Source organism: Typopeltis vanoorti, chromosome 3 (genome assembly GCF_054136105.1).
Source record: "Typopeltis vanoorti isolate ZY-2024b chromosome 3, IOZ_Tvanoo_1.0, whole genome shotgun sequence".
Classification (NCBI taxonomy): domain Eukaryota; kingdom Metazoa; phylum Arthropoda; class Arachnida; order Uropygi; family Thelyphonidae; genus Typopeltis; species Typopeltis vanoorti.
In genome coordinates, this window is record NC_143551.1 from 63,024,480 (window position 1) to 63,044,922 (window position 20,443).

The following is a 20,443-nucleotide window of genomic DNA, read 5'->3' on the forward strand; positions in this document are numbered from 1 at the left end:
AGTTGGTAACTGATCATGCTGAACTTTTGCTGGAAATTATAATCAACTCGGGAATCTTTGGTCCCATGATATCAGTTACTGAATGGGAAAGATATCAGCAGTGCATGGGAATCTTTGAAAAACAGTGCTTAAATGAGGCAGTATCTGAATCAGTATCGAAATGTATCTCTAGAGTCTGAAGAACAAACAGGATGAGAATTAAATGGATGAGCAACCTTATTAAGAAAGAGATCCATAAGAAGATGATGATGTGGAAGGAATATCATAAGAATAAGAGTGAGAGGAGTTATGAAATATGTAAAACACATGAAAGTCATGAGTATTGTTCAGAAAGCTAAACTGGATTATGAAAAGAAATTGACTTGCAAGCTAAAATCAATCCAAAAGAATTTTATAGTTATGGTGCAAGTAAAAGAAAGAATGAATGTGGAAGAATAACTTGACTGAATGCAGACGGTACACTAGTTTCAGAAGCTAATGAGATTGTTCATTTAATGAGGACTCACTTTGCTAAGATATATCAACCAGGTGTATGTAACATGGTGCACAGTGCTACTACTACTACATTGCATGAAGAAATAGAGGTGCATGAGAATGAGGTTGAAGAGCTGTTGTATAACCTAGATAAGAAAATTAGTAAAAGGGACAGATAAAATATCAGCATGTATGCTAAAAGAAAGTTCAGCCTAATTGGCTAGGCCTTTGACATGTTTGGATAACTTGTCAAAGACTAAATCTGTGCACAGTAGTCCAGGTGTGGTCTTATCAAGACCTTGTAAAAAGGCAAAATGACTTCCTTATCCTTAAGGTTCATTTCAAAATAGCAATTATCCTCTGAGTTGTATTTGTAATTTTTGCTACATGACCTTTGAACTTCAAATTCCTATCAGCTTAGGGAAGATATGACAGGAATGGAAAGAATATATGACAGTTCCGTTGTAAAAGGATGGTGCAAAAAACCGACATGTCTAACTACCAACCTGACAGTATCTCTGGTGGGGTGGTGAAGATTTTAGAGAGGTTGATAAGAACTTGTGGGCAAACAAATACTTCGTAAGGAACAACATGGGTTTACTAAAGGGAGGTTGTTTTAGCAATTTGCTCATATTTTATAACAATGGTATGCCCGAGTTGGATAAAGGGAATGGATCCACTGTAATACTGTTTTTGCTACAGCACTTGATAGGATTCCACGTGAAAGTCTGTTGCATAAACTGGAGAATATGGGTTCAGAATATGAACTATTGACTTGGATAAGTGGATGGTTAATAGACAGGTTTCAAAAAGTAGTGTTTGTGAAGTATGCCGGATTTAACGTGACCAGTGGTGAGCTATAAGGGGCTCACGTGAGCCCTTTGTCAAATTTTTCTCAAATTTGCAAGCCCCTTGTTCTTGTTTAATAATCTTGTAGAACTAGAAAATACCACTGTGGAATGTATACATGCTACTATAATTGCTACTTTAAATTCATATGGATTTTCTGATAACTATATAAAAAATCATTTCATTGCATTTTGTTCTGATGGAGCTAGTGTAATGTTAGGAAACAAATCAGATGTTGCAATCAAACGTCTACAAAAATTTCCCACCGTTATGATTTGGCATTGCGCTCATTGTTTACACTTAGCATTAGACGATTCGATAAAAAAACATTAAAGAAATAAATCATTTTGAAATATTTATAGATAAATTATATGCTTTTTATCATCAATCACCAAAAAATCAACGAGAATTAAATACGATTGCAAAAGACCTTGATAGCAAAATTTTAAAGATCAGCCGTGTGTTTGGACCACAATGGGCAGCTTGTAGTTTACAAACGGCTCTTGCTTTGTGGAGAAATTATTTAGCTTTATGCAAGCATTTTGCATCGAACGATAAATATAAGGGCTTTTTAAACCGACTTCTCAATTTTGAATTTTTAAAAGATCTAGCATTAATGATTGATATCCTGCAGGAATTATCCTATCTGTCAGAAGCTGTACAAAGTCACAATATAAGTATTATAAGGGCTAAGTTAGGCTTTTTTTTTTTCCCCTCGATAATGTGAGCCCTTTGTTAAAATTTCCATAGCCCACCACTGGGTATACCCCAAGGTTCAGTTCTTGAACCATTGTTGTTCAGTTTGTACATTAATGAATTAGGAAGTATTTGAAAAAGTTCAATTGTTTGCTGATACAAAGATAAGCAAGGCAATTAAGTAGCTGTTGATATCCAGCATTTACAGAATGATTTGAACAGCTGTTGCATAAACTGGAGAATATGGGTTCAGAATATGAACTCTTGACTTGGATAAGTGGATGGTTAATTAGACAGGTATCAAAAAGTAGTGTTTGTGAAGTATGCCAGATTTGCTGAAAATAATCTTGAACTGATAGTGCCATTTTCATGGCACTGTCAGTTCAAGGTTAATAAGTATCAAGTTATGCACTTTGGCATGATGAGATTTCTGATGGCATATTATATTAGCAGATTTATGTTACATGAAATTTATGAAGCTATGCCACCCACAAGTACTAAGCACCCATAGTACTTGTGGGTGGCATTATGGTGGATAGGAATTTGAAGTTCAAAGGTCATGTAGCAAAAATTACAAATACAACTCAGAGGATAATTGCTATTTTGAAATGAACCTTAAGGATAAGGAAGTCATTTTGCCTTTTTACAAGGTCTTGATAAGACCACACCTGGACTACTGTGCACAGATTTAGTCTTTGACAAGTTATCCAAACATGTCAAAGGCCTAGCCAATTAGGCTGAACTTTCTTTTAGCATACATGCTGATATTTTATCTGTCCCTTTTACTAATTTTCTTATCTAGGTTATACAACAGCTCTTCAACCTCATTCTCATGCACCTCTATTTCTTCATGCAATGTAGTAGTAGTAGCACTGTGCACCATGTTACATACACCTGTCATATCTTCCCTAAGCTGATAGGAATTTGAAGTTCAAAGGTCATGTAGTTATCCAAACATGTCCAAAGTTTGACAAGTTATCCAAACATGTCAAAGGCCTAGCCAATTAGGCTAAACTTTCTTTTAGCATACATGCTGATATTTTATCTGTCCCTTTTACTAATTTTCTTATCTAGGTTATACAACAGCTCTTCAACCTCATTCTCATGCACCTCTATTTCTTCATGCAATGTAGTAGTAGTAGCACTGTGCACCATGTTACATACACCTGTCATATCTTCCCTAAGCTGATAGGAATTTGAAGTACAAAGGTCATGTAGCAAAAATTACAAATACAACTCAGAGGATAATTGCTATTTTGAAATGAACCTTAAGGATAAGGAAGTCATTTTGCCTTTTTACAAGGTCTTGATAAGACCACACCTGGACTACTGTGCACAGATTTAGTCTTCTGGGTTCAGAGAGGATAAAGAAGCTGTGGTAAGGGCTCAAAGAAGAGTTACAAAGATCATATCAGTATTAGGACAGATTGGGAGTATGTGGATTGCAGGTACTGGTAGACAGAATAAACAGTAATTATATGTTAGAGGCTTATAAACTTCTGGAAGGGTGTTATCGACTGATGAAATTTTTTGTTATATAGAAGGTATGGAGAGAACGCAGTAATTAAGTTTGTTTGCAGTTAAGAATGGGGCGAGAGCTAGAATTTTTTCCTACAGAATAGTTAGTGGAATAGTTTGCCTCTTGAAGTGGTGAGTGCATCTAGTGCAAATGAGTTTAAGGGAAGATAACAGCTGGTTTAGGTGATGTATAACCTCCCTTGATGAGTCCTTGACTCCTTGTGGGTCTCAGATAATAATGATAAAAACCTTAGTTGAAAAAAAAATTTTCCTCTTACTTAAATAAAAGAGCCGATAGGCTTCACTTCAGCAATGTAACATTATTTAAATGAAGGGGATATTAAATCCCACATTATTTCAAAGCCAAATAAGAAACTCAAAAATCGGAATCAAAGAGTTTCATGCGAATATAGTAAACTATAAAAGTATCGGCGGATACTAGCATAAGCTAAAGCACGTAGTACAAACTAGGGCAACTCGTGGCAAAGGTGGATAAAGCTCTGATCAGTATTCTTAGTATTTCCCATAATGTAAAACACATCTCCTAGGAGATGTATGATGTTATACATTATGGTGTTATACATTATACATCACTACCCAGACTTGTTTCAACCCTCATTGGGGGTCTCATCAGTGAGTAGGCAGACCAGACTAATACTGAGGGTATAGCAAAAAGAACTTATATACCTTGCTATACGAGTTGTCAAAAAAGGTGCACCCATAAATTACTTAAATAAAAGAGCCAATAGGCTTCACTTTGGTGATGTAACATTATTTAAATGAAGGGGATATTAAATTCCACATTTTGACAACTTGTATAGCAAGGTATATAAGTTCTTTTCGCTATACCCTCAGTATTAATCTGGTCTGCCTACTCACTGATGAGACCTCAATGAGGGTTGAAACCGGTCTGGGTAGTGACCTTCCACTATAATGTATAACAGCATACATCTCTTAGGAGATGTGTTTTACATTATGGGAAATACTAAGAATAATGATCAGAGCTTTATCCACCTTTGCCACGAGTTGCTCTAGTTTGTACTATGTGCTTTAGCTTACGCTAGTATCCGCCAATACTTTTATATACTATATTCGGCATGAAACTCTTTGATTCCGATCTTTGAGTTTCTTATTCGGCCTTTGAAATAATGTGGGATTTAATATCCCCTTCATTTAAATAAATTTCCTCTTTGTTTTTCCTCCTGAGAAAAATTCATATTTGATTCTGACACAACTAACAGCTAATATACTAATGGTTCATGTTCTTAGCTGCTTCAATAATAAGCATCCAGCCATCTAGATTCATATGCTATTATTCAAATGAAAAAATATGAAGTCCTAATTTTTTCTACCATTGTTCACTATTTGGCATTTATAGTCCTTTAAATTGAAAAATGCCATTATGTTACTAAATGCTTGCTGCTTTATGCAAAAATATTTCTTGCTTATATAAAATATTTTAGTTACTTACTGTTTATTTTAGAACCTATGGTTTGGTTTGGACTGGCTATCAAAACTGATACTTTCGAATTTTCACTCAATATGTCAAGATTGGCAGGTTTGTGTAAGTAGTTTCTTAACTGTTATGTGCAAGCATTATTTGCAGTTAAAATGAATCTGTAAAAAAAAAAATTTTTTGATAATTAATCACATATTTATTAAGTATCAGGTAACCAAAAAAAGTTTGTGTGGTTTTCATAATAAAAATTAAACAACTGCAGAAATTTTCATAAAATGCTTTATTCATTAAAATAAGCACCTTCACAATCTACAACTCTTTCCCAACAAGACACAAGTTTCTAAATTCTGTTTTTATAAAATGTTTTGTCTTTAGAAGTAATAAACTTAGCAACCTCTGTTTCAATCTCTGTTTTATTAAGGAACTGTGTATTTTGCATGTGATTGTCTAACAACAATAAAAAGGTGATAAGTGGAGAAATATCTGGAGAATACGGAGGAGGAGGGAGTATCTCCCATCCTAAAGCAGAAATCTTCTCATGGGTAAGTTTTGCAGTATGAGATTTTGTGCTGTCTTGTAAGAATAGTATTTTCTTCCAATTAACTAGTCCTGGTTGTTTCTGAAGTAACATATCCTGCACATGTTTGAGTAGATCTTGGCCATAATTGTTTGGCCTGTGACGAGAAACTCTTAGCGGACAATACCGACTCCATTCCACCAAACACAAAGCATAGCCTTCTGGGGATGAAGCAGTGCCTTTGAAGTGTGCAGTACTGGATCGTTTGGTGATGACCAATGATAAGTTTGCTTTCTGTTAGAGTACAAGATCCATTTTTCATCACAAGTGAGCAAGTAATTCAAAAACAGCTTGTTTTTATGACATGAAAGAAGTGAAGAACAAATTGATAGCCTAATAAAAATAACTAACACTGCATTTATTGGTCATAAAGATTTGATACAACACATCAACTAGTGGCTTCATCTGGGTTTGGATGAACATACAAATACAAATAAACAACAAGCTTTGATTATGAATCAATACATTACTAAAAAAATAATAAAAAACCGAATGCGTAGGAACCATTACACAAGTACAACAGAACATGTGGAGCATGGATGCTACCACATGGTCATTCAGAGATCTGAACAATTCCATTCTATTCTCCAACTATTGATCAGGAATTGATTGCTAGTGGCTTCATCTGGATTTGGATAAACATACAAATAAACAACAAGCTTTGATTATGAATCAACACATTACTAAAAAATATCAAATGTGTAAGAACTGTTACACAGGTACAACAGAAACGTGTGGACCATGGATGCTGGCACATTGTCATTCAGAGATCTGAACAATTACATTTTATTCTTCAGCTATTGATCAGCAATGGATCACACCTGCTTAACAATGACTCACAATGTGCCAGCATCCATGCTCCACATGTTTCTGTTGTACTTGTGTAACAGTTCCTACGCATTCGGTATTTTTTTTAAGTAATGTATTGATTCATAATCAAAGCTTGTTGTTTATTTATATTTGTATGTTAATCCAAACCCAGATGAAGCCACTAGTTGATGTGGCAAAACTAGTCAGTAAATAGTTATATCAAATCTTTACAACCAATAAACCCAGCATTAGTTATTTTTATTACATTACTTTTGTGGTCGAAAATAGCACACTGACGACAAATTGATAGCCTTTGAAGTTTATTATCATCTTATAATGCATGTGGGACCAATTTGCTTGGCTTCCATGATTTTCCCAGTTGATGAAGTGTAAACGAATTTCACCACTCACGTTAAACATTTGTGAAAGTTCTTAATATGTTAATCTTGAATTATTTTCAACAGTGGCACACATAATTCTTCATTATCAATAATGGAGGCCCTTCCTGAACGTGGTGCATCATCAAGTGATTCATCACCAGAAACAAATTTTTTAAACCATTTCTGTGCAGTATGTTCTGCTACCGCATCTCTTCCAAATGCCACACATATCTTATGGGATGCTTCTGAAGCCTTCAAACTGAGTTTAAATTTGTAAAGCAAACAAGCCTGAATTACACCAGGTTCAACTGACATTTCAAAAGGATTCAAAGTCACAGAAAAAGAGTACGCATCAAGTTAGAGCGCACCGATTGACTGACACATATCTGTGCCTTATGATGCATGTAAAAACTTGCACTCTGTCAACCACTACAAAATAAAACAAGTCATTGAAGCGTACCCTACAGAAAACCACATGAGCTTTTTAGTTACCTAATAATATATTTATAGGCTAGCATTTGGCTGCCATTTCAAAATGCCTTAATAAAATATTTAACAGTGAAACAATATTTATTTCAGTTCTATAAGTAGTTAAAAGGTTGCATTCTCATTTTCTTGTGCCATCTCATCCTATTACTATTATCTACTCTAAGGTAGACTTAAACATCACAAATAACATTATTGCAATGACAGAAAACACCTCAATTAACTAGCCAGTTCTTACCTGAATTATTTATATGATATGATAATCAATGTATCATTAATTATACTCAAGTTACATTTGAAGATACAAAAGAAGCAAGTGAATGGAAGTTTTTCAAACTTGGTTATACTGTAAATTAAAGATACCAAGAAATTATATACTTAGTTTAATCCTTTAGGGATGCTTAAGGGTCAAAGCTATATAACTGAGAGGACTCCTCCACATAGCCTTCAAAGGAATGCAGAGAACCGACCAGGGCTTCTGACCTAATGTCCAATCCTCACCGTCTCGTGGTGCATCCTGTTAGGTATCTACCTGGATAGTGAAGAGACGAGGATGGGCTGGCAATTTGGGATTTAGCCAACCAAATTGTATTCTTATTGGCTTAAATAAAAATTTCAACTCATGGTACAACATGACAGAATTTCATGCACTCTGGGGCATCTCCCAGTTAAACAAGGCCCACGTTGCTTTTGCCAGGGAGCTAGGGTAAACAGCGAAAAGTCAGCTACTGGAACAAATCCTAAGCTCACCCCAACTCAACATCACCAGAGTTCAAGATTGGTACTATCAACATAAGAAGCCTGAATGGGAAAAAGAAATGGAACTAGCTGAGGAATTGGATAAGTACCAGATCAACATAATAGGGGTGACTGAAACAAAAAAGACAAAAACTGGTGAGATCTTTCTGAACAATAAATACAAAATGTTATATTCAGGCAATGACAATCAAGGAAAAGAAGGAGTAGCCATAGTATTCAACACTAAATACGAGGCTAATCTTTTTGAATGACAGACACTCTCAAGTAGAGTGATGTGGGCAAATATCAGAATGGGGCACTGAACAATGAGACTTATTTGTGCCTATGGTCCCACAGAAAGTTCTACTAAGGTAGCGGTGGAGAAATTTTTTGAAGGTTTAGAGAAAGCAACTGACACAATGAAAAAGGAAAAGTTGGTCCTTGTTGGGGATCTAAATAGCAGAGTAGGAAATGATTGTCAGACATACAAATATATTTTGAGAAAATTTGGAGAAAAGAGCAAAGCTAATAATAATGGCAAATACCTGTTGGAATTCTGCTCAGGACATGGACTGGTTATTACTAACACCATGTTCCAACATAAAAATATGCACAGATTGTCATGGAGAGAAGATGCAAGGAATAAGAAAAGTCTCATTGACTATGTTATTGTTGATAGTGATGTTTTCTTCCTGGTGCAGGACACCAGAGTGTACAGATGATTTGAAATTGGAAGTAATCACTATTTAGTCTTCAGCAGGATAAAATTGAATTTCATATTGAAAAGAATAACATGTAAGAAAGTTTTAAAGTGAATAAAAGTTGAGCAGCTCTCAGATGTGAACTGGAGACTAAAATACACAAATATTATTCAAGAAAAAATGAGAGTTTGAGAAGAGGAACCAAAACTTGGAGATCCAGTGGCAAGCCCTGAAGAAAACACTGATTGATTCAGCCAGAAAGGTATGTGGTGAGGTTGTCTGCATAGATAGAAAAATCAGAACTCCATGGTGGACACTGGAAGTTAAAGAGGCAGTGAAAGAAAAGAAAGAAGCATATCAAAAGTTCGTGGCAAATAAGTTCAGCTTGTGCTCTTAGAGAATACAGACAAATGTAAGAAAGCTAAACATTGTGTAAAACTGGCTAAACATAAGTCATGGGTGGACTTTGGCAAGAATATAGAAAATAAATATCAAGAAGGTGGCAAGATATTCTGGAGGTTGTTGAAGAAACTCGGAAATGGAGAAAAGAGTGTTGCAAAAGGAATTACAGATGATAAAAGTGACATGAAAACAGGAGAAAAAGATATCCTTGAAGTATGGAGTAATTACTTCAAAAAATTGCTAAATGAAATAATCAGTGGTATCAGCACAGTGGTAAAAAACACTGACCAGGCATGCAGTCAAGAATACATATCCATACTTGAAGTAGAAAAAGCCATCAAAAGGCTGAAACGTGGAAAGACAGCATAGCATCTAAATTGATAGATGATATTCGACCAGAAATGCTCAAGTATGGAGGTATAAAAGTCTTACAGTGGAGGCACTGCATAGTTCAGAAATCTTGGACAGAGGGATGGATTCCAGATGATTGCAGTACAGCTCATAGTACCCATATATAAAAAGGGAAAGAAAACTGAATGTGAGAATTACAGAGATATTTCATTACAGAATGTTCCTGTTAAGATATATGCAAGTATACTTGAGAAACGTTTGAGAAGGATTGTGGAAGAGAAGCTTGGTGAAGAACAAGCTGGATTCAGGCCAAATAGATGCTGCCAGGATCAGATTTTCACTTTACAACAGATAGTTGAGAAATCATGGAAATATAACAGATCTGTATTTAAGTTTTGTAGATCTGGAAAATGCATATGACAAGGTGCCAAGAGAGAAGCTATTCAAAACGCTACAGTTGTATGGTGTTAATGGGGCATTATATCAAGCAATACTTAGTCTTTATTTGAGTTATAAGTCAACAATTAGAATTGAAGGAAGTACAGGAAGGTGGTTTAATGTTAAATCTGGTGTCAGATTTAACATTAAGCCACCCTTCATTATCATTATATTATCATTACATTATCCCTTCTGTTATTCATTATCTATATGGATCACATTTTGAAGGAAAGTGGTATTAAGCCTGATATCAAAATTGGAGATGTTAATGTCAGCTCTTTGCTTTATGTGGATGATAAATAAATCCACTACAAGTCTGCAAGATTCCCTGACGAAATTGAATAACTGTTGTAATAGATATGGTATGAAGGTCAGCATTAAAAAGACAATGACAATAGGCAGAAACATTGAAAATATCAACTGCATGGTGAATGGGGAACCTACAGAATAAGTAAAACATTTCAGCTACTTAGGCATGATTTTTAGCGAAGATGGTAAATTAAATATGGAAATAGACAAAAGAATCAACAAAGCTGATATGGCAGGAAGTCAGCTGAATAAATTTATATGGAATAAGAGAGAAATTAGCCAAAACACTGAATTAGCTGTATACAAGACAGTGTTCAAACCAATTATAACTTATGGATCTGAGAGCTGAGCTAGAAGTAAAACACTGGACCAAAGACTAGAGACCATAGATATGAGAGTCCTAAGAAAGATTAGGGGCATGAATAGCATCAGTGGCAATATCATATTAAAAACGAGGGTATTAGGAAAGAACTTTATATTGTCAGCATCCAGGAATGTATTAGCAGAGTTAATCTCAGGTGGTATGGTCACTTAAGCAGAATGGGAGAGGTAAGATTAGCCAAACAAGTGTTCTCTATCAGGTTGGCAGGGAAAAGACCCAGAGGAAGAGACCAAGATATAGATGGATTGATAAAAGTGTCTTAGAAGACAGAAATATAAGACATGATAATATTGGAGTCTTGACAGGTAACAGACTGATTTGGAGGAAAATTGTAGATAAGAAGTTAGTAATGGTGTAAATTTTTCATATAGTACTATCATATCCTGATACCCCTTGAGGATATATATATATATATATATATATATATATATATATATCTCAGGAATTTGATGATAAACATGTTTAATCCTTTCATCCAGTGTAAGCAAACAAAATTTTTCACCTGAAATATAATCAGGACTAGGGCAGTTCATGTATAGAAGGTAATGACTCCACATCAGTTGCCTTAGTATCCCATAATGCAAAGCACATATCCTTACAGGTATGTATAATGCTATGCATTATGGGAAGGGTCACTACCCAGAGCAGTTTCAGTGGGAGCAGACCCAGAGATGATACTAAGGTTGAAGTAATGCATAAATCATATTTTCACATATGTGTTGCCAAAAGGTGTCGCACCGTATTATTAAAACACTCTGGATTAGAAATAGTTGTTCGAAGTTTTTCCACTTTGGTTATACAGAAATACCTCGATTATCGCAACTCTCGATTTATCGCGGTTTATAATTTGATATCAAAATTCCAATTATTGCACTCCAAATTCGAATTATCGCAGCCGAGAGATGTAGCCCACTACATATGCAACCAGTTCGAGTCACCACTCTCCAGGTATCGCTCTCTTGTAGCACTTTATTTTTTTCCGACGATGCCTTTTCACCACTTACCAGTAAATATCCGCCCTTGCCTGAAGTACATGTGGATATTTAGTTCTCTTGCTATTTACCCCTACAATGAATGCTAAAAGAAACAAGGATGGTTTCAAGTCTACAGCTATCAAGAAGAAACGTAGAGTGATCAGCTTAGAAGATAAGTTGCATATGATAAATAAGTATGAAGCAGGCATAACCAAAGCCAAAATTGCAAGAGGGTACAGTCTAAATGAATCAACTATTCGCCATATTTTAGACCATGCTGCAAACTCTAGGGCTTCGATCTAGGACTAAAAGAAATTGAAAAAGGTGATGTTCAGGACCTGCTTCAGTCACATGATAAGGATGATGAAGACCTAATTAACCTCGAGAGAGAGAGAGAGAGAGAGAACGGACTTACAGTGCTCAAATCGATGATAATGACGAACAAATTGACTTGGCACCAAAGGTATTTACCCTCAAAGAAATGGACGAAATGTTTAGAACTGCTGAAAATTTTAAAGAAAAAATCTTGAATGGCGATCCTAATCTCGAGCGATCACTGAAAGTTCGTCAGGAAATTGAAAATTCCATCTGTTGCTACCGAGTTTTATACGAAGAAAAAAAGAAAGAAAAAATTCCACCAGACAACTTTGCACCAATTTTTATCCAAGAAAGAATAATTGTATGTACGTGTTTTACTTAACACATCTAACACATTTCTTTTTTACTTGATATATAAAATTTAATTAATAGTTTTGAAAAATCCTTGGCACTGATCACCCATTTTACACGCGTTATTTATCCTGATTATTGCGGTATTTTTCGTGGCAACAATAACTGCGATAATCAAGGTATTCCTGTACTAGAAATTAAAGATACCAAGAAATTATCTGCTTGGTTTAATTCTTTATCCAAGTGTAATCCAAGTATCTTTAATTTATAGTATAACCAAGTGGAAAAGCTTGCAACAACTATCTCTAATCCGGAGTATTTTAATAATAAGGTGTGACACCTTTTGCAACTCATATGTGGAAATATGACTTCAACTGTAGTATCACCTCTGGGTCTGGCTCCTACTGACGAGACCTCAATAGAGGTCAAAACCGGTCTGGGTACTGACTCTTCCCCATAATGCAAATCGTTATATATACCTGTAAGGATATGTACTTCGTATTATGGGATACCAATGCAAGTGATGTGGAGTCATTAGCTTCTGTATACAAGTTGACCTAGTCCTGATTATATTTCAGGTGCAAGCTTTGTTTGCTTACACTTGGATAAAGGATTAAACCAAGTATGTAATTAAACATGTAGAAAGGCTTATGTGTTCGTCGTACATGTTGTTTAATTTTGACGGTATATATCAGAACACAGAATTATAAGTAAAAATCATTTATTGGCTCATTGCTGATATTTCGCTAGTGTTATAACCAGCATCTTCAGAACACAGATATATAATTTCTTGTATATTCAAAGTATATAATTTCTTGGTATCTTTAATTTAAGAAGCAAATGATGTCAAGTTCAAAATTATCTCATTTTTTCCTTGAATAAACCTAGTGAATACTGTGACTGAGTGTGATTAATCCTATCTGCACATAGTGTGCTACATCTGTTAATTGTTTATATTTTGTAGCTAGTTTGTCTGTTTTTTTGGACAATCAAAGATGAAACCTAATTTTCCAGGGAAAAAAATGCAACTCCATATGAGACAACCTAACCTGCCTTCAATTGCAAAGTCCTTACACCTGTTCTTCCCATCTTAACTAAGATTTGAATCCAGAAAAAAATAAATGATTAATTATTCAAAAGATTAGTTATTTACTCAAAATGTATCCTATCATAACAACCTGCATGCATCCAGTATTAATGTTTTCATTTATATATTTTCAATGACTTTGCTGCAAATTTAAATTAATCTCTTAAAATTTTTTAATTAAGTAAAATCAATTAGGGGTTGCTTAAGGATCAAAGCCAAATAAACCTCCACATCACCTTTATGGAATGCAGAAAACTGAGTGGAGCTTCTGACCCTAATGTCCAATCCTCACATTCACATGGTGTGCCCTGTTAGTAAGTATCCACTAGGTACTGAACGAATGAGAATGGGCTGGCAATTTGGGACTTAGCTGAATAAATTGTACTCTCTATTAGCTTAAACCACAATTAATATAATGGTGTAACATGATAAGCTTTTGTACCGGCTGGGACGTCACCTAGTTAAACAAGACCCCAGCTGTTTTCATCAGAGAACCAGGGAAAGCGGTGAAGAGTCAGCTGCTAGAACAGACTCAAGTTCAACATCTTGAAGAAGAAACTCAGTGTCAGAAGAATTGAAGATAGCAACCATCAATATAAGGAATATTAATGGAAAGGAAATCAAGCTTGCAGAAGAACTGGAAAAGTACCACATAGTCATAATTAGTATCACTGAAACAAAGAAGACAAAAACAGGTAAGATCTTACTAAATAATGAGAATAGGATGTTATATTTGGGCAGTATTGATCAAGGAAAGGAAGGAGTAGCAATAGCATTCAACATCAAGCATGACATAATCTCCTTGATTGGAAGGCAGTTTCAAGTAGAGTTATGTGGGCAAACTTCAAAATGAAAATGGACAATGAAACTTATTTGTGCCTATGGTCCCATAGAAGGTTCTCCTAAAAAAGAAGTGAAGGAATTTTTCTAATAACTACAGCAGGCAGTTGACATTAAAAAAAAAAAATTTTTTTTTTAAATGTAGTACTTGTTGGAAAACTAAACAGCTGAGTAGAAAGTGAATTCCACCAGGCATGTAAAAATGTTTTGGGAAAATTTGAAGAAAAGGGCAGAGCTGGTAATAATGGAAAGTATCTTCTGGATTTCTGCTCAGAATATGGACTAGTCATTACTAACACCATGTACCAACATAAAGATGTACTCAAGTTCACTTGGAGAGAAGACACAAGAAATAAGAAAAACCTCATTGAACTATATTATTATTGATAGTGATACCTTCATACTGGTTCAGATTACAAAAGGGTGCAGAGCATTTGAAATTGGAAGTAACTATCACTTTGTTTTAAAGTTGGATAAAACTGACTATCACACAAAAGTGCAACCTCTACACAGATTTTAAACCCCACTGGAAATTTGATGCCCTTATTCGTTCTGCCAAAGATCATCTCCCTCCTCTCTCAGTGCCTGGAGTATATAAAGTACCCTGTTTCTGCAAATTGGCTGACTTCAGACAGACAGACATAGATTAGTCGCATCCATTGATGAACGCAAATCCTACATCTGCAATTCACGACTATGGTCAATCTGGTCTTGCAGACAATGTATTGGATACCACTCACAGGATCTTCTGGAGGAAAACCACCATGCTCCATAACAGTAAATTTAAAAACAAAAGACTGCCTTTTGGAATCTGCAGCAGTACTCAGAAATCAATCTACTATAAACAAATACAAATGCATAAAACTTCCCAAAATTTGGGGGAACAATAATGGCCAGAGTTATTATTATTATTATTGTTCCGGGCAACTCCAAGGAGTCGACAGACTCATCGAGGGAGGCCCTAACATCATGTCAAGAACAACTATTCGACATTCACACAGTATCTATCATACCTTGCCTTGAACTCATTCACGGTCGTAGCACACACAACAGACTCTGGAAACTAATTCCGCTCATTCACTACTCTCCAAGTAAAAAACCTAGCTCTAACACCCTTCTCAACCACGCTCTTGCCCAGCTTCCATTCATGGCCCCTAGTCCTCCCACCACCAGTCATATTTTCAAAAATATCTTCTGGATCAATCTTATAGAAACCCTTCAGTAATTTGAATGTCTCAATCATATCACCCCTCCTTCGCCTATCAACCAATTTCTGCAACAAACAAATCTTCAACCTAGTCTCATAAGGTTCATTCCACAGACCTGCTATCATCTTGGTCACTTGTCTCTGGATCCTCTCCACTTCCTCCCCATCACGAAGAAACCCTGGTGCCCATAACTGGGCACAGTAGTCCAGATGGGGTCTTATCAAGGCTCGATATAGAGGAACAACAACTTGTTTGTCTCTGCATGTTAAAGTATTTTTCAGAAGCCAAGTGATTTGGTGAGCTGTTTTAGTCACTTTTGCAATGTGCCCCCTAAACTTCAATTCCCTATCCACCAACACTCCCAAATCCCTGGCCTCATCAATCTCCTGGAGTATGGTTCCACCAATGCGATATACTGCTGCTATTCTTTTCACCCCAAAGTGCATAACCTTAAACTTTGGCACATTAAATTGACATCCATTTTTCCTAGCCCAGTCCTCCAAACTGTCCAAATCATCCTGTGCACTCATAATTGCTCTACCCAACTTTGCATCATCAGCAAACATTGATGAACAAATTGAAAAGCAGTGGTCCAAGAACAGAGCCCTGTGGCACTCCACTAGCCACAAGCCGTCTTTTAGACTCCACTCCTGAATAAACCACTCTCTGGTATCTCTCCTTCAACCACCCTCCTATCCATCTCACCAACCCTATATCTCTCCCCATCTGCTCCAGTTTACTGATTAGGGTTCTATGTGGTATCCTATCAAAAGCCTTGGAAAGGTCCAGTAGTATTACTGTAAACCCATTACCCCTATCCAGTTCAGCCATCACTGTGTTATAAAACGTGAGCAAGTTACTGAGGCATGATCTACCCTTCACAAAACCATGTTGTCCCCCATACAATATCCCATTTTCATCTATCCAATCCTGTATTCTTTTCTTGACTAATTTCTCTAAGACCTTGACAATGATTCCTGATATGCTAATCGGTCGGTAATTTACAACAGCAGTCTTGGAACCACCTTTATGCAGTGAAACTATTTTCCCCTCTTCCCCCCCCCCACTCGGGACTAACCCAGACCCGAGACTCAAATTAAACAAAATGGTCAAGGGTACTGACAATTCTTTAGCTGCTTCTCGTACAACACGAGCCAAGCTGGTATACCATCCAATCCCACAACAGATGTATTGACATTGAGGTTATGCAATAGACTACTCACCTCCACTTCATTCACCACAATTCCCGTATAATCTACTGGTACATTCGTTTCTGCAATGTCATCAAGAATATATCATCCACCACCTGGATGATATATTCTTGCAAAGTGCTCACTCAGTAACTCAACTATATCAACTGATTCAGTTACCTCCCTACCATCGGCATCTTTAAAATCATTCTGCCATCTACATTTTTCCTTTTACTTGCTACATATCTAAAAAACTGTTTAGGATTCTCTTTAGCTTGCATGGCCAATGTTCTTTCGTAATCCTTTTTTGCTTTTCTTACCACACTCGTTACCCTTCTGGCCTGTGCTTTATACCGTTCATGTGTCTGCCGGTGACCTTTCTCCTTAAATTCCCTCCATAGTTGTTTCTTTTTTTGCAGCTCAAGCTTAATGGTGTTATTCATCCATTTAACCCCTAGTTGATTTATTATTCGGACTCTAGGTATACAGTCAGCCATTGCTTCATGCAAACACTTCTTAACTACCTCCCATGCACTATCGACTTCTAGTCCTTGCAGTTGTACATGCCATGGCACTGAACCAATCAAACTCCTAAGCTTGTCATACTTTCCAGCCCGATAATTCCACATGTACCCTGTCTTAATTGAAAATTCTACACCTTTAGCCACCTCCCAAGTCAAGACCCTATGATCACTCTCACCGATTGGTAGCAATGTGGTCATATTTGTTACAGCCAAATCCTCAGTTGTAATTACTAGGTCAAGCACTCTCTGACCCCTAGTATTTTCCATTACATGCTGTCGCAGATAGTTATCCCTTAATAACCGCATAAAATCCAATTCCTTCCTCCCGTGTGTCCTCTCCTCACTCCAATCAATGTGACCATAGTTGAAATCTCCCATAATAATCATCCTCCTTCCACTCATTTCTTCTATTTGCTTGTGCATACTTTCACCACCATCTTTTCCATCACCTAGTCTATAGCAGCACCCAATTGTATATTTAGTTCTGCTAGCCACAATCTCACACCAGATGGCCTCAAATGTGCTCTTTTCTCTATCCTGCAATTCAACTTCTGTTCTCCTTGGCTGCAGCTCATCAGCTATCACCAACAATACTTCTCCCCCCATTTTATTCTCCCTGTCATTCCTGAACACACTATACCCATCACATTCAATCTCACTAGCTATATCATCTACAGTCAGCCATGTTTCACTAATACCAATAACCTGTGGTCTGGAAGTGCCAACCATGGCCAAAAACTCTTCCTTCTTGTTCCTAATACTCCTAGCATTAGTGTACATGAATTTAAGACCCCCATTAGCCCCAACCCTACCTTGATGCCTTATGTCAACTATCCCACTCTGATTTGTTGTCCTTATTTGCTCGGGCATATTCATTCTTACATTCAACTGCCTCCCTAAGGACTGTATATCTACTCCCCTCCCCCTTAATAAATCTAGTTTCCCTGAATTTGCACATCCACCACATTCAGCAACACTTTCTCAAGTCTTCTTACACCGTAACCATTCAAATGCAAGCCATCCATCTTATATAGATCCTTTCACCCATCGAACTCGCTCCACACGTCCACAAATTCCACACCACTCGTCATACATAACCCACGCATAAAGTCATTCGCAATTATGGCCCTCCTTTTAAACATTTCACTGCCATACCGTGGCAAAAGACTAATCATTCTAACTCTCTCACTCTTTTCTTTTGCTACCTCAAACAATTCATTCAGGTCTTCTATCATTTCCATTTTGTCTCCTTTCAAATCATTCGTACCTGCCACAACAATCATTTCTTTCACCCTTTCCTTTTGCTCTCTAATAGACTCAGTTACATCCTTTATGGTCGCACAATGTTGGTACGATTTTGTCAAATCCTCTACTATCACACCTCGTACTAACGAGTCTCCATACAGCACTCTATCCTTCATTTTGTTCATGTTCACACTCATACGTCTATTTTTCCTGTCATACTTTTTATTATTGGCTGGTTCATTCAGTCGACTTTTGCTCATACGTTCTAGCTGCTGTTTTGCCCTTTGTATCGCACCATTCAATAACGCGATCTCACTCATTGCGTCTATCTCATCTTTTTTATTCTCAGTAAAACCATTAATACTATCATTCACACTTTCTACATTCACACTCTCACAATTCTCTGGTACAACCTCGCCGTTTCTTGTCATATCCCTATTTTCTTCATTCTGAAGTTTGACAAAAATATCACACTCACAATCCGAAATACTCTTCAATTTCTCGTTCTCCCTACATTTTCTACACACATTCACTCCTTTATTATCATCTGACCGCACTCCGCAAAGCGTACATTTCGCAGCTAGTACACTGAATCATCTCTTTTATACTACCGTTCTTTGTTAACGATGGCGAACCATCATTACTGGCTGCCATTTTCCTTCGTACTGGAGCCATACTTACTTGCAACGTATTTTATCAAATTATAAATTATAACACACCAAAAACACACAAAAAGATGCACTAAGAGACGCAAGGCAAACAAAACTACGCAATATTAAATAAATTTATCAACGATAACTGAAAATAATACTTATCTTATCCGGAGCTTTCACGAACACTACACACTACGAATCCCTCTAGCGGCGACAGCCCCAATAAAATATGTTATAAAGACACACAAAATACTCTAAAAACACGAAAATCATTCTAATATACTATAAAATCAATTTTACACGAGCACTAAATTACACTGACCACTCACCATATAACCTCGAACCCAATGAGTTTCATAGTTTATATCCTAGGTTGCCTACAAATGCCTACTGAGAGTTACCCAAGTGTTTCATTGAGTAGTGTGTGTTCTTTGTTCACATTTCAGCAAGTACAAGTGTTCTTTGTACTCGCTGAAATGTGAGTACAATTCACATTTCAGTGACTGAGACAAAATATAGGAAGCATTAAAATTTGTTTTTAATTCTTTCTTGGTGCTGCCAATACTCCATTAAACTTCCAACATGATGAAGGAAATACATGATGTTTTGATGCAAAATCAGGTGCAAGATAAGGATGCACATTATCTCCACATTTATTCATCATCTACATCAGGGTTTCTCAAACTGTGTTCCACGGAACACTAGTGTTCTGCGGAAGCTGAATAGGTGTTTCGCGAGAAGTTCTGGAATTTGTCATTTTAGTTTTCTAAGCATTTTTCATGAATAAATATTTTATAGTAAAAATATTCTGAGGAGAATAATATTCATGAATATGTCGAAAAGCTCACACCCAGAACACCTAATAACATCTGTGTATCGTTAATTTTCACACATCGAAACGTTTCAACATTTGGGAAAGGGAATGCCGCTGTTTATGAGGGGTTATAAAAATTGCCTGCAAGCCCATTACAACAATTGGTGTCATATCCTCTGTTCTCAGAACTGAAGGAAATGACATCTGTGTAGCAAATATCAGTGACCAAGCAGCATATTTTTAAACATGGAAATATTCATGAATCCTTAATTTTCACACATTGAAATCTTTCAACAATCGGGAAAGAGAATACCACCGTTTATGACCGATCATAAAGATTGCCTCCAAGTCGATTACAACAACGGCCGTCGTGTTCTCAAAACTGAATGAAATAACATCTGCGTTGCAAATGTCAGTGACTAATCAGCAAGGAAGTATAAAGAAAATTTTTCCACTGAAATTGAAGATCAAGGTAGTCTGTATCCGGTTCTCAAATCTATTACTACTGAATACTTTCTTCGCAAGTTCGTATTGCAGTGTGTAAGTGCTTGTTCTGAAACTGGAGTGCCATCATTTTTTTAAAAGTAATAGGAATACAGAGTTAAAATCTAATATGAATAATAGACTAGGGACTTTGTTTAAGTTTGGTGTTAAGAAATCTCTTATTGA

The 20,443-nt window shown here is 36.4% G+C and overlaps 1 protein-coding gene and 1 long non-coding RNA gene across 5 annotated transcripts in view; one reads left to right on the forward strand and one right to left on the reverse strand.

The window, feature by feature from the left end:
* Positions 1–20,443, forward strand: part of LOC150108202 (telomerase reverse transcriptase-like) — a 432,232-nt gene that overhangs the window by 241,455 nt on the left and 170,334 nt on the right. For all 3 annotated transcript variants that reach the window (XM_090390650.1, XM_090390651.1, XM_090390652.1), the window contains one exon: positions 5,021–5,101. In XM_090390650.1, the coding sequence (XP_090246776.1) occupies positions 5,021–5,101 (81 nt within the window). The remainder of the gene's footprint in view (positions 1–5,020; positions 5,102–20,443) is intronic.
* The window catches only part of LOC150108203 (uncharacterized), a 261,776-nt gene that overhangs the window by 69,698 nt on the left and 171,635 nt on the right, over positions 1–20,443 (reverse strand). For both annotated transcript variants that reach the window (XR_016548123.1, XR_016548122.1), the window contains exon 4: positions 5,009–5,154. This is a non-coding gene — a long non-coding RNA (uncharacterized LOC150108203). The remainder of the gene's footprint in view (positions 1–5,008; positions 5,155–20,443) is intronic.